The sequence below is a fragment of the Macaca fascicularis genome, chromosome 1 (genome assembly GCF_037993035.2).
Source record: "Macaca fascicularis isolate 582-1 chromosome 1, T2T-MFA8v1.1".
NCBI classification, from domain to species: Eukaryota; Metazoa; Chordata; class Mammalia; order Primates; family Cercopithecidae; genus Macaca; species Macaca fascicularis.
In genome coordinates this window covers 227,065,377-227,080,552 of record NC_088375.1, presented here as the reverse complement: position 1 = coordinate 227,080,552, position 15,176 = coordinate 227,065,377, and the positions used below count along the sequence as shown (strand labels likewise).

General features: G+C 42.3%; 1 protein-coding gene across 50 annotated transcripts in view; it reads left to right on the top strand.

Annotated features, from left to right (window-relative positions):
• The window catches only part of PER3 (period circadian regulator 3), a 60,760-nt gene that overhangs the window by 8,785 nt on the left and 36,799 nt on the right, over positions 1 to 15,176 (top strand). For 36 of the 50 annotated variants that reach the window (XR_012426665.1, XR_012426693.1, XR_012426685.1 and 33 more), the window contains 5 exons: positions 908 to 956; positions 5,432 to 5,580; positions 8,013 to 8,091; positions 9,955 to 10,061; positions 10,619 to 10,775. Coding sequence is in view for 41 of the 50 variants with exons in the window: in XM_074021590.1 (XP_073877691.1) it covers positions 908 to 956; positions 5,432 to 5,580; positions 8,013 to 8,091; positions 9,955 to 10,061; positions 10,619 to 10,775 (541 nt within the window). In the remaining 9 variants the exon portion in view is untranslated. Of the gene's footprint in view, positions 1 to 904; positions 957 to 5,431; positions 5,581 to 8,012; positions 8,092 to 9,954; positions 10,062 to 10,618; positions 10,776 to 15,176 lie in introns of all 50 variants that reach the window. The other 14 variants (XR_012426666.1, XR_012426663.1, XR_012426664.1 and 11 more) reach the window with 1 other exon arrangement.

The following is a 15,176-nucleotide window of genomic DNA, read 5'->3' as shown; positions in this document are numbered from 1 at the left end:
GAGGGTTGTAAGAAAACACTAAGAAAACTCTGAAGATTGGTACAGTTTTCTGGAGGTTTATCTGTACACAATAAAGTCATAAAACGATTCTATCATTTAACCTAGGAACACAACTTTTTGAAATTTATCCAAGGAAAGAGCTTAAAGAAAAAAAGAAAGTTATATGTCATATAGCTAAAAAGCTGAAAATAGTCTGAATTCCCAATTTTTTAGAACGGTCCAGACTAGGCTGGGCACAGTGGCTCACACCTGTAATCCCAGCACTTTGGGAGGCCGAGGCGGGCGGATCACGAGGTCAGGAGATCGAGACCATCCTGGCTAACACGGTGAAACCCTGTCTCTACTACAAATACAAAAAATTAGGTGGGCGTGGTGGCAGGCGCCTGTAGTCCCAGCTACTCAGGAGGCTGAGGCAGGAGAATGGCGTGAACCCGGGAGGCGGAGCTTGCAGCAAGCCGAGATCACACCACTGCGCTCCAGCCTGGACAACAGAGCGAGTCTCTGTCTCAAAAAAAGAAAGGTCCAGACTATTACAATGGAATGGCATATTACCACCAGAATAATTATGTCCAAGGATCATTACATTGACCTTTGAGATAATGAACATGGGCAGTTTGGGAATTATGGAAAGTAATAAGGGGAAGAGATAAAACCGATTCTCACTGTTATACCTGAGGCTCACGGTTCCAGTACCAAAGCCAACACTAGTATTTCCCAGTACTAGAATTGGGAAATACTAGGATGTGACTGGATCTCAAAATGAAGGAAGAGGGTTCCATTTTAATCAAGGAGACCTCTCTCTCTTTTTTAAAAAATAGTTTGTTGTTTGGTAATGGTACGACATTGTTTCACTGAGAAGGACTTGGCTAAGAGGGAGTGACTGACCAGGCATCTATCTTTCTCGCAGCTCCACGGTATGAATGTGCTCCAGTGAAACCTTTTTTCTGCAGGATCCGGTAAGTATAGTGGCTCGTGGAAGCCAGAAACAGTGGATTATGCTCTGAGTTTATTTTGCAGTTAGTTTGATTCTTATGTATTCAGCTCACTTCTGTTACAAGATACAAAAAATAAGACTTGTTTCTTGCCACAAGGAGTTCATTTTTGATTGAGAAGAGACATGCTCATGAGAAAACTAGATAAATAATGCAATAGGAGACCGGGCACAGTGGCTCACACCTGTAATCCCAGCCCTTTGGGAGGCAGAGGTGGGCGGATTACAAGGTCAAGAGGTCGTGACCATCCCTGGCTAACATGGTGAAACGGAGTCTCTACTAAAAATACAAAAATTAGCCAGGCGTGGTGGTGCACGCCTGTAGTCCCAGCTACTTGGGAGGCTGAGGCAGGATAATCACTTGAACCTGGGAGGTGGAGGTTGCAGTGAGCTGAGATGGCATCATTGCACTCCAGCCTGGTGACAGAGTGAGACTCTGTCTCAAAAAAAAAAAAAAATAATAATAATAATAATAATGCAATAGGAAAAAAGTCTAGGAAAATCTTAACTCTGGGAGCATACGTGTAAGAGTCGCTAGATGTGAAGTACACTAAAATGACCGTTGTTTTGGGCTCTTTTTTGTTTGCTTTTTGTTTTTCAGTCACATTTAAAATTAATTTTTGAAATTTTTAATAGCTTTAAAGAAAGCAAGAGATTTATATTTGTGAGAAGGATTTAAAAGATCTAGAGACAGTGAACCAGAAGAAAATAGATGAAACTTTTAACAGTGGTTGATTGCTAGTGGGAATTACTACTGAATTTTTTTATCTTTTAAATTTGCTGCAATATATTATTAGTGTTCCCTTTATGTTACATACATAATATATGTAATACATATATATATTCTGTTACATATTATGTATATAAGATGACAATAACATATTATGTTCTTTCATAATAAGAAGAGCAAGTATTTTAAAAGGACATTGTGATTGCCGGTTTTAGTATTGAAGTTACTAAATGCTCTAGATGTTTAGAGAGAAGAAAAACCCTCATGGTGAAATAGTCTAATATTTCAATACTCCATGGAGTTGGGAGACTTGAACTCATAGGATCTGGATGCTTGGGAGGGACGGCCTGAGGAAGGGCGCAGCAGTGAGAGGAGCTGTGTTGTTCCAATGGGTCATTCACAAGTGAGTTGTATGAAGATCTTAGAACAGTTCCTGCCTCCTAATAAGTGCCATGTGTGTTTCCGATGTTAATAAATATTTTGGGGTGCTTTCTCTGAGCCAGGCACTTTGTCAGTGCTGGGATCCAGAGTTCTTGCCTCATGTACCTTAAATTCTGTGAGGAGGAGACCAATAATAAACACATATTCAAATGCCTATGTGTTGGCTCGTGATAAGTTGTGTGTAGACAGCAAAGCAAAGAGCGGGAGTTCTGGGAAGTGGGAGATTGCTGTTGTATTAAGGGTGATCCAGGAACTCTTAGGAAGCCTAATTGGAAACAGCGACCAGAAGGAGGACAGAGGGTGAGCCACACCAGTATCTGAGTTGTGGCAAGTGTCTGAGAAAGTGTGTTCCAGGCAAAGGGAGCAGCAGGCACAGAGGCCCTTGGGGTGGGCCATGCCTGGCCTGTGGGAGGAGTGACATGGAGCTGCTGTGGCCAGAGTGGTGGAAGGAGCGAGGATGGAAGAAGACAGGGAAGCACGGGCCACAGCACAGGGAGCTGTGACTTCTGCACGAAGTGTTTTATTTCAGTTTATCCCTTAATTATTTTCAAAATGTTTTTCTTTGGGAATTTTCAAACATAACACAAAAGAAGAAAAGATAATGTAATAAACTGCTACGGTCTCATCACCCAGCTTTTTAAGAATTTGAAACCTGGCCAGTCTGGTGTCATCTCTGCCAGCACCAATTCCTTAACCCCCTCTTCCCAAGTTACCAGGCAGTGTAGCTCAGATCTCGTCTGATTTCCTCCGTCAATATTTCAGAGTGTCATTCTAAGAGAGAAAGTTCTCATTCATGTTTTAGGGCTCAAAATGGTCGCATCTTAGGCCAGTAGGAATCCCTTTGGGTTGGCCCCTGTACCCTTGTGAGAGTGCCCCATGGTCTTTGACAGCTTCCATTGTTTTAAGCATGAGATGCCCTAGGCTCATTTTAGACATTCCTTAACCCAGACGTGGCCTCAGTCATTTCTCTAAGGATCCTGGTTCCTTGTGGTGGGAAATGGCATCCATGTTTGGAGGCCCAATCTGGGTGATAGGGATGGTTGCTGCTACGGGTTGTCATTTCTTCTAGGAATTTTCAGTGAATGGAGGTAGGAAGCATTCATTTCAGTTTCCTTTTTTTTTTTTGGTGACAGGATCTCACTGTGTCCCCCCAAGCTGGAATGCAGTGGCACAATCTCTGTTCACTGCAACCTCTGCCTCCTGGGTTCCGACGATTCTCCTACCTCAGCCTCCCGAGTAGCTGGGACTATAGGCATGCACCACCACAGCTAATTTTTGTATTTATTGTAGAGACAGGGTTTCTCCATGTTGGCCAGGCTGGTCTTGAACTCCTGACCTCAAGTGATCCAACCTCCTTGACCTCCCAAAGTGTTGGGATTACAGGCGTGAGCCACCGTGCCTGGCCCAGAAACAGTTTCCATTATGAAAGGCTGGTGTTGGCTGTAGTGTTGAAGAGACTTTGGAGGGGGAAGAGGGGAGGCAGGGAGGGGAGTTGGAGGCTGTTACAGAGGTACAGGGTATAGGCCAGCATGCCGGGGGAGGTAGAAATAGTTGTATATTCTGGATATTTTTTACATTTGATCTTAGCCAAAAGGCTGAGAAGAGATATTCTGGATATTTTTTAAGAGCTAATTACCAGAATTTTATTAATGGGTTATATTTGGAGTGAGTGTGAAATAAGAGTCAAGGATAACACCAGGAGTTTTGGGCTGGAGTTACCATTTATTGAGGCAGACGAAATTCTAGGAAAAGCAACTTCCTCAGGGAGGAGGGAAAGAATGTGGTGCTTAGTTTTAGATAAGCTAAGTTTGAGATTCCTGTTGAATATCTAAGTTGAGACTCTGAGAGTCTGGAGTTAAGGAAAACTTCCAGGCTAGAGGTAGATATTTGGGTCATCAGCATGTAAATGGCATTTAAAACCCTTGGGCTGGATGAACCTGAAAAATGCATTCGCGGATGTGGAGGGAAGCCGGAAGTTGTGAGCATGGATGTGGGTCAGCAGCACCGGGACACAGCTCACTTCCCGATGATTCTCTTTTCTTAGTGAAATGGGAAGCAAGGTCATCAGTTGAGGTTGCAGAGTGGAAGAAGATTCTGGAGTGTGTGGGAGAAGAGAAAGAGCAAGGTGGGGCCGAGCGCGGTGGCTCACACCTGTAATCTCAGCACTTTGGGAGGCCGAGGCAGGCGGATCACCTGAGGTCAGGAGTTTGAGACCAGCCTGATCAACATGTTGAAACCCCATCTCTACTAAAAATACAAAAATCACCTGGGCGTGGTGGCGCCCACCTGTAATCCCAGCTACTCAGGAGGCTGGGTACTCCTGGGCAGGAGGTGGGGGTTGCAGTGAGCCGAGATTGTGCTGTTGCATTCCAGCCTGGGCGATAGAGCAAGACTCTTGTCTTTAAAAAAAAAAAAAAAAAAAAAAGTGAGGGGGAAGTAGGAACAGACTAGAGAATCTCTGGCAGCACTAAAGACCCCCTTAGGATTGGCAGTCACACCTTTACGTGCTGGCAAGAGAGTAAACAGGTGATTGGTAAAAATTGGGGAGTGTGAATTCAGTCTTGGGCTTTTTGACTTCTAGGTGAAGTGGCATCTCCCAGTAGAAGCGTCTGCTGGGCAGCTGTGATCTTTGAGGTGATCAGTCAGAGCCGCCCCTGCCGAGAGGTTCTTTGTGAGGAGTGGAAAGGAGCGCGCCCTCTGGGCCAGGGACAGGGCTTGCTGAGCTTGGTTTTAGCCTCAACTTTTTCTTTCCTTCTCAGCTAAATGCCTTTATGGATGGAGCGCCTGACCTCATGCAAGGGCCCTCATCACTGAAGCTGGAGACAAAATTGGTTCTTAGAGAGTGTAGAAAGGGACGACTGAGAACTAGCCCCAGGGCATGATTGCAGGGGACCCTGTTTTCTCTCTTGTGACACCTGATGTAGATATGTGAGATGAGACGATTATGCTTGTCCCTCTTCATAGCAGAAGGGGAAAAGTCAAACTGGGAATTCAGTGCATAGAGGCTAGGAGAAAAGTCATGAAACCACTAATTCTGTTTTTACACTCACAGTAATCTAAGCCAGCTCTTTACACAACCTCTTACTTGTTGAATAATATAGAAAATTTAAGCTACCATATTCTTTCTTTTGAAAACAAACATGTTTAAACATTTTAGATGTGGGTATGTCTCTCTTGGAAATTACCAATAAAACGTTTCTCCCAGCCTTGTTTTGCCATGGGCCAGTAGCGTGCATCAGGACCAGCACTAATATCTTTAATCTCCTCAGTGGAGGTGAAGACAGAAAGCAAGAGAAGCGTCACTCCCCATTCCGGATCATCCCCTATCTGATTTATGTACATCGCCCTGGCCAGCCAGAATCGGAATCGGAACCTTGCTGTCTCACTGTGGTTGAAAAGATTCACTCTGGTTATGAAGGTAAATCAGTAGATAAGATGCAGAGATGTCAGCAATCAGATAGGAACATGGGAAAGTCCGTTTACGTCAGTCATAGAACAACAAAAGAGCTCTTGGGTCTCCAGTTTGACCCTTAACCTCTTCAGGCGTTTGAAGCTGGTTTTCATTGATGTGTCTGTTTACTGACTTTTGGCTTCTTGTATGTCATTGCCTTCATGGTCAGCATGGCTGAACAAATGGTCTCAGCACAGGATTTGGTGACAGATACAGTCTTCTAGTCCTCCCTCTGCTGGTGACCTTTTGCTTGTGCAGTGTGGCCTTTTGCTTGTGTTGTGTGAAATAAGAGTGCTGAAATTGTTTCCCAGAGAGGCTACAAGAGTGATTTTGTTTTTGAAGTGTTTTGAAACTCCCTGAGTAAAACGTATATTTTATCTTTTACGAGCAGAACTATATTTTTAAATGAATATATCATGCATATATCAATACATAGGCAGTTTCCATGTATTACTGAAAAGTCAGTTCAGATGTAAAATGACATATGCTTTCCTACAAATTACCATCCTATGTAACAGTCATACAATAAAAACCACAGGGCTTATGAGAAAAATGGGTTTAGGAGCACAAAACTCAAAAAGTTGCATATTAAAAATAAGACAAATGGAACAAAAATGATAATCATTTCATACCTGTTAAATGATTAGGAAATATACAAACACTACAATAAATATGGGTCATAGCACAGGATGGACTGAGGTAGCAGGTAGATGTTTGAGGTGTGTATGCATGTTTTTGTGTATTCTTTTTTTGTTGTTGTTTTGCTTTGTTTTGAGACAGGGTTTTGCTCTGTCACTTAGGCTGGAGTGCAGTGTATGATCATGGTTCATTGCAGCCTCAGACTCCCGGGCTTAAGTGATCCTCCCGCCCCAGCCTCCAGGGTAGTTAGGACCACAGGCACGCACCATCACGCCCAACTAATCTTATTTATTTTTGTACAGACAGGGTCACACTATGTTGCCCAGGCTGGTCTCGAACTCCTGGGCTCTAGTGATCCTCCTGCCTTGGCCTCCTAAAGTGCTGGGATTATAGATGTCAACCATCACACTTGTTTTTGTGTTATTTGTAAGTGGTTCCTTTCAACTGGATGCTGTTTTCTGCATTCACTTAAGGTTTCTTGAAAATAAAATAGTGCACAAGCAAATGAGATATTAGCACTTGCTCAGATTGTTCCCTAATATATCAATCACTTATTTTTTTTTTTTCTTGAGTCTTGCTCTGTTCCTCAGGCTGGAGTGCAGTGGCGTGATCTCGGTTCACTGCAACCTCTGCCTCCCAGGTTCAAGCAATTTTCATGCTTCAGCCTCCCGAGTAGCTGGGATTACAGGCGCCCACCACCACACCCTGCTAATTTTTGTATTTTTAGTAGAGGCAGGGTTTTACCATGTTGGCCAGGCTGCTCTCAAATTCCTGACCTCAAGTAATCGGCCTGCCTCGGCTTCCCAAAGTGCTGGGATTACAGGCGTGAGCCACCAAGCCTGGCCCCACTTCATTTTTTTTTTTTTTTTTGGAGACGGAGTCTCGCTCTGTCGCCCAGGTTGGAGTGCAGTGGCCGGATCTCAGCTCACTGCAAGCTCCGCCTCCCGGGTCTACGCCATTCTCCTGCCTCAGCCTCCCGAGTAGCTGGGACTACAGGCGCCCGCCACCTCGCCCGGCTAGTTTTTTGTATTTTTTAGTAGAGACGGGGTTTCACTGTGTTAGCCAGGATGGTCTCGATCTCCTGACCTCGTGATCCGCCCGTCTCGGCCTCCCAAAGTGCTGGGATTACAGGCTTGAGCCACCGCGCCCGGCCCCCACTTCATTATTAAAGCAAGCATTAGACTAGAACTGACCATACCAATTTTATTACACTAAGAATATCCATATGGTACTAAATAACATTTGTAGTATTTTTGTTTGTTTAGTTATATGCAGCTACTAAATCTGATTAAACTTTTTAGTCACTCCAGTTTTAACCATTAAATTATTCGTGATGAGCCAGGTGTGGTGGCAGGTGCCTGTAATCCCAGCTACTTGGGAGGCTGAGTCATGAGAATCACTTGAACCTGGGAGGTGGAGGTTGCAAGGAGCCGAGATCGTGCCACTGTACTCCAACCTGGGGGACAGAGTGAGACTGCCTCCAAAAAAAAAAAAAAGAGAAAACTATTTAATGTGCACATTCTTTCTCTCTGTGTTTAAAATTGACTTTAATAGGCTTCACATTTTTACCTAATTAAAATGTAGTTAGTGATGAAATTATTATTTAACTGTAGCTTTGGCTGCTTGAAGGCCAGGCCCCTAAATGAGATTTCTACCATTTCATATAGATTTTGTTCTCTTTTTAATATGTTAAGTGGTTAGTTAAGTGGATGATTAATCAGATATTTGCCTTTAAATGGGTCTTTGGTTTTTTTTCATAGCTCCTCGAATCCCAGTGAATAAAAGAATCTTTACCACAACACACACCCCAGGGTGTGTTTTTCTTGAAGTAGATGAAAGGTAAGCACTTCTTTAAGCCTAAAATAAATTTGTTTCTGAAAATAAATATAAATGTGAAGAAGTTTATGTTTGCATGTTTATATATTATATAACTGAAATCTGTCCATTTGCCTATTTGATCTTTGTTAAATGGAAATATATGTTGTCTAAATTTTTAATATAAATATCTTGCATATTAGAAAGTGATTACAAGTTTCATTTGATTTCTCAACAGTATGCTTTAACTAGGCCAAGAATTATTTCATTTTACAGAGAAGACAATGAACCCAGGGGCCAGTTTGCTGAGAACAGATGTATAGTATCTGCGCTCAAACTGGGACCAAGACTCTGGTCTTTTAGCACCTATTCTGGTGTTATTTCCACTTGCCAAGTGCTTCTCAAAACAGTTTATGATGAAATTTTAGTTAGTCTGAAGTAGAGGCGAAGGTGGGGAGAACAGATTATTTTTTATAAAGAATTGTTCTTTATTTTGAACTTCTGAACTTCTGTCCTTCCTACTTTTGGGGGATGTTGAAATAGTCTTTGTTATTTAAAGGATAGTGATAGTAGGTAGTTGTTACTGCTTGTTGCTGTTTTTTAATATCTTTATTTGGAAAAAGTAAATATCAGTATCACTACCCCAGTATCCCACAATTTTTCCCCATATTTATTTTTAAATTTTACTTATGAAATTCAAAAATCTGGGAACCAACACACCACACCACACATAACTGTAAAGCAAAAATGTCAAAAACATTTTTTGATAATTTATTAAAAAAATTTAACATCTGAAAATGAGTGTATTTGATAGTATTTACCTTGAAACCAAATAGTAATGTGTGAAATACTTAATCTGTATAAAGTAAGAAAATTCAGCTAAATATAATTTTAAAAATAGCTTAAATCTCTTGTATTAGAAAATATTTGTGGGTTTCTACACATAGAAAATATTTATGGAATCCAGTTTTTTCTGAGGCATCCTTAGTCTTACCATGGTACGTTTCCCATGAACCTTTATCCTGAAACTGTTTCTGTGTACTAGCTGTCTGTCTATCTGATATTACCTTTTGGGTGACATTTTTTTTTGTTGTGTTTTGTTTTGTATTTGAGATGGAGTCTCGCTCTGTTGCCCAGGCTAGAGTGCAGTGGCGCGATCTTGGCTCACTGCAACCTCCACCTCCCTGGTTCAAGCAATTCCCCTGCCTCAGCCTCCCAAGTAGCTGGGATTACAGGCGCACGCCACCACACCCAGCTAATTTTTTTATATTTTCAGTAGAGATGGGGTTTCACCATGTTGGCCAGACTGGTCTCGAACTCCTGACCTCAGGCAGTCTGCCCCTCTCAGCCTCCCAAAGTGCTGGGATTTACAGGCGTGAGCCACCGCACAGGCCTAGGTGACATTGTTTTTATGTAATCTTAATTATGCTGTATGAATTAGCAACCTGCATTATTCATTTAACATCATCAGCATCTTTCTACATTACAATGTGCTTTTTGTAGACTTTTTAAATGGCAACATAAACACAACTATGGAGGGCGTCAGAGTCCTCTAAGGAACTTGCTAAAAATACAGGTGCCTGGTCTTACTTCCAGAGATTCTGATTTAGTAAGCTTACAGCAAGCCTGTGGATCTGTATTTTAGCAAGTTCCCTAGATGATTTTGATGCAACGTGTCAGATAACCAGCGTGTTAGATGATACAACCGTTTCCCCCAGGATGTGCACTTGGGTTCTTTGTTGTTTTTATAAATGCTAAGATAAACAGCTTTACATAAAATTGTCTCACATTTAGAATGAAATACAGAAGTGTTTTTAAAAACATATAAATTGTAAGAATTACCTGATGAGTATAACGTGCCACCTGTGTTGTGTATCTGTATCCCAGAGCAGTGCCTTTGCTGGGTTACCTACCTCAGGACCTGATCGGAACATCGATCCTAAGCTACCTGCACCCTGAAGATCGTTCTCTGATGGTTGCCATACACCAAAAAGGTCAGGACCTACTCCTTTATAGGAGGAAATGTTCTTCTCTCATTGATTTGTTCTAATTTTTCTTTTCATCTCATTAGAGCGCAACCTTTAACCAGATAGGCATTATATTGAAGGTGCTAAAGCAATTGTTTTCTATTTAGAGATACTAAAACAGTCCAGGTGCAGTGGCTCACATCTATAATCTAAGCATTTTGGGAGGCTGAGGTGGGCGGATCGCCTGAGGCCAGGAGTTGGAGACCAGCCTGGCTAACATGATGAAACCCATCTCTACTGAAAGTACAAAAATTAGCCAGACATGGTGGTGCACGCCTGTAATCTCAGCTACTCAGGAGACTGAGTGAGGCACAAGAACTGCTTGAACCTGGGAGGTGGAGGTTGCAGTGAGCCAATATCGTGCCACTGCACTCCAGCCTGGGCAACAGGGCGAGACTCAATCTCAAAAAAAAAAAAAAAAAAAAAAAACACTAAAACATGTACAAATAAATGGCTTAAAAAGGACATTTATAATTAGTATCTATGTTACATAAATCCTATTTTTGTCTTATTATTTTATACAGTCTTGAAGTATGCAGGGCATCCTCCCTTTGAGCATTCTCCCATTCGATTTTGTACTCAAAATGGAGACTACATCATACTGGATTCCAGCTGGTCCAGCTTTGTGAATCCCTGGAGCCGGAAGGTTTCTTTCATCATTGGTCGGCATAAAGTTCGAACGTAAGCCAGTCAGTTTTCATATTTTCTAAAACATCTCCTGTATCAAATAATATTCCTTAGCTTATTGACTGCTCTCTGACTTAGTTGACACATGAACTAAATAAAGCACAGATTTTTTTTTTCGGTGCTTTGGGAAGATAGTTTGACAATATGTACCATGAGCCTTAAAGTAGCTTAAATGTCCATCATTAAGTAAAATCTGGAATATTTGCCTGATGTATTATTATATTGGTCAATGAAAATTTTTGCAGAGATCACATAACATGGAAAAATATTTGACACATTAAATATAAAAATCAGCATACAAAATTACACCTATGATTATAATTATGTTTAAAACATAAACATACTATCAAATAAGGAAAAGAGGATTGAAAGGAAATAAAATATGAATTTTGGTTATGTGTAGGTACTAGGACCTATAGGTGTTTTTTTCTTTTTTCTTTTTTTCTCTCTATTTTAAATATCTCTTTAGTGAGCATGTAAAACTTTTTATAGCAGCCTTCTGCCATCAAATTCCACTTATTCGTGTCTGTTTTTTTTTTTTTTTGAGACAAGTTCTCCCTCTGTTGCACAGGCTGGAATGCAGTGATGCAGGCACAGCTCACTGCAGCCTCAACCTCCCCTGGCTCAGGTGATCCTCCCACTTCAGCCTCCCAAGTAGCTGGGCCCACAGGTGCCTGTCAACACATTCAGCTAATTCTTGTATTTTTTGTAGAGATGGGGTTTTGCCATGTTGTCCAGGCTGGTCGCAAACTCCTGCGCTCAAGCATCCTCCTGCCTCCCAAAGTGCTGGGAGTTTGAAGGTGTGAGGCACTGCGCTTGGCCTGTGTCCGTTTTTTAATATTTCTTTTTCTGGCAGCACAGCTGACACCAGCTTGTTTGCTTGCTGTTGCATGTCCACGTAACAGCATCATGTGGAATGGAATGAGACCAACCCGGCCCACTACTTCTTGTAGGCTACAGTACCCCTAGGCCCTTGAATCTTCGGTCCTTTTTTTTTTTTTTTTTTTTTTTAAATGAGATAGGGTCTCACTCTCTCACCCAGGCTGGAGTACAGTGGCGCGATCGCAGCTCACTGCAACTTCCGCCTCCTAGGTTCAAACGATTCTGCTGCCTCAGCCTCTCCAGTAGCTAGGATTACAGGCGCACGCCTGGCTCATTTTTTGTATTTTTAATAGAGACTGGGTTTCACCATGTTGGCCAGGCTGCTCTTGAACTCCTGACCTCAAATGATCCTCCCGCCTTGGCCTCCCAAAGTGCTGGGCTTACAGGTGTGAGCCATCATGCCCAACGCTTTGGTCCATTTTTAATTGAACTCTAGGCCTTTTGACCTGGCTCTAGGTTTCCCTTTGATGTCTATTTTTTTTAAGCATGGAATTTTACTTGACTCCAGTATCATGCTGAGATCGAGAAGTTATGTTTTTTGGTATCTTGTTATACAGCATTGTCTACATGAACATGAAACTGAGAACCAGTAAGACGTATTTGAATCACCTGTTAATATTACAGTAGAGATGATGTGCAGAGCCATGGTGAGAAGAGGTCTCAAGGTTGCTCTTACCTCTTTCTACTCCAGGGTTTGGCCTCTCTGCAGAGCACGTCTAGAACTTAATGGAAGAAATGAGCTCCTGGCCGCCCTAACTCATGAGACTGATTTGTGCTAGAAAACAAATTTGATTATTAAGAAATACAGCTGCCAAGTAAAACCATTTGTATTTCTCAGAAAGGACTTTGTCCCTTCTCCCAACCTCCCTGCCCCAAGTACGGAAACCTATTGGGAAATGAACATGAAATCCGATGGTTTCTTGGCATGAATGTAGGAAACCACAGCCAGTAAGATGCCTTCATGAGGCTTCCATCTGGGGCTCGTTGATGGTCTGTGTTCCCCGGCCCCAGTCAGAGTTAAAGATACAGCCTAGATTTCTGAAGCTCTCTTTTCAGTTCTTTGATGAAATACATGTGAAATTACCCAACATACAGTGAATATTCAGAATGTTTTCAGTATTTTTAAAAATTACACCAGTATTTACATCTTAACAACAAAGATTATGTGAGGGAAAGGATTTAAGGTCTAGTAGGTATTCATCTTGCTCATAAAATAATAATTATTCATTATATTTATAAAGTATAAAGCTCTGTGTAAGACAGTGTACCAGGCCTTGAGAATGTGATGGTAATCAAAACGTTCTCTTTACCATCAGGAAACCCACACTGTAATGGGAGAGACAGTAAATAAAAATGGCACTGTCATATATAACTAGAGTTTGGTAAGTGTGACAGTTGAAATGGGAAGGGGGTTGCGAGACTGTTTAGCAAGGGACCCTGCGCATCTCTCTCAGTCCTTACCAGCAGCACTGCATGCAGGCAGGTCAGGTGGCCTCAGCTCTCATTTTACAGGTAAAATCCATACTGTGTGAACTAGAGTAACCTTCCCAGGGATCACTTGGGGAGGAGTGAAAGTGGAGACTGCAGCCAAGTTTTCTCTCTTACTCCTACTTCACTTCACATACACAGCAACATAATACTTCATGGCATTTTTGTTGCTGTTTCGTGAAGGCTGTCTCCTTATTGCCTGCAGATTAATCAGTTTTGCATTACATAATTACTGATTTAAAATACACTTTAATGTGTCATTCTTATAATCCCAGCACTTTGAGAGGCTGAGGCAGGAGGATCCCTTGAGGCCAGGAGTTCAAGACTGGCCTGGGCAACATAGCAAGACCCCATCTCTACAAAAAATGTAAAAACAAAAATTAGCTGAGCATTGTGGTACGTGCCTGTAGTCCTCCCAGCTACTTAGGAGGCTGAGGCAAGAGGATTGCTTGAGTCCAGGTGTTCAAGGCAGTAGTGAGCCAGAATTGTACCACTGCACTCTAGGCTGGGCAATAGAGCAAAACCCTGTCTCTTAAAATATGTATATATACACAATTTAGTTTTGCAGAAATTTTCACAACTAGGAATATGTAAGTCTCATAAGGCAATCTGTATTTCCATTTCACTCAAAAAATAAATTCCAAATACCTCTGAAAGGTTTTCAAGCTCACAATGTGTTTATATTAGGAACCAAGTGTACTTTTATTCCCAGATCAATCATGTATTTGTTCCTTTAACAAATATGTAGTGGGTGCCTGCTATGGACCAGACACTGTTCTAGGTACTGAAGATCCAGGAGTGAACAAAATAGGCAAAATACCTCACCCTGTGGCACTTACCTGGCAGTGGGTTATAGGGGGAGACAGTTACATAAAACGTATAGTGTGTCAGATTGTGAAATAAGGTTATATATTCAGGTACCGCTTGCCACAGACATGGTGTACCTGACAGCATGCAGATAGATATTGATCTAGATACAGTCTAGATGCTAAGGGAGAGAAAGGAGATTGGTGCAGCTGTTCACTGTGATGAGAATGTGCAGGGTGAGTGAATAGTCCCTACACGGGGCGATATTCCTGACTGCTTTTATGACACTGTCAGCATCCTATGATTTTCTTGATAATTTCTGCCTTTGGGAAACTTTCAGTTTTTAGGTAACTGAGCAGCATGTATCAGTTGAGAAACGGCAGGCTGGCATAATGAAAAAGGACAGCCCAGGCTTGGGGGTCAGACATAGGCAGATTCAAATCCTAACTGCTGCTTCTCCGTTATGTGAACTTGGGCCAATTCCTCAGACTACCTCATCCCCTGACTTTGCATATTGGGGATAATTCCTACTTTCCGGGGTTGTTGTGAGGACTCCATGAGCTGATGGCAGCTGATTCAGTGTGCCTCACGAATGGGACTTGCTTTACCAAGGTATCCACAGGCAGTACAGTGTGGTGGCACACAGTGTGGGCTCTGGAGCCCAGACTCTGGTCCCTTCGTGAACATCTGCTTCCCCCTTACCTGCCAGGCCACCTGGAAAATGTAATTTAATCAGGTGAAGGAGAAAATACTTGTAAAGCACTTGAAAATAAGGGTTTTCAAAATGTTAGGTATTCTTGTGTGTTATAAAAACTAGTACAGGCTGGGTGCGGTGTTGGGAGGCCGAGGCGGATGGATCACTTGAGGTCAGGAGTTCCAGACCAGCCTGGCCAACATGGCGAAATCCTGTCTCTCCTAAAAATACAAAAATTAGCCAGGCATGGTGGCACGTGCCTGTAATCCCAGCTACTCGGGAGGCTGAGGCAGGAGGATCACCTGAACCTGGGAGGCAAAGATTGCAGTGAGCTGAAATTACGCCACTGCACTCCAGCCTGGGTGACAGAGCAAGACTCCGTCTCAAAAAAAAAAAAAAAAAAAACTAGTACAGTGCCTGTCACATAGAAGGTCCCAAGTAGACATCAGTTCCTTCCCTTCTTTGTGATCCTCTCTGTTGGCATGGGTGCCATTCACTGTATTCGGGTCATAGATGCTCTAAAA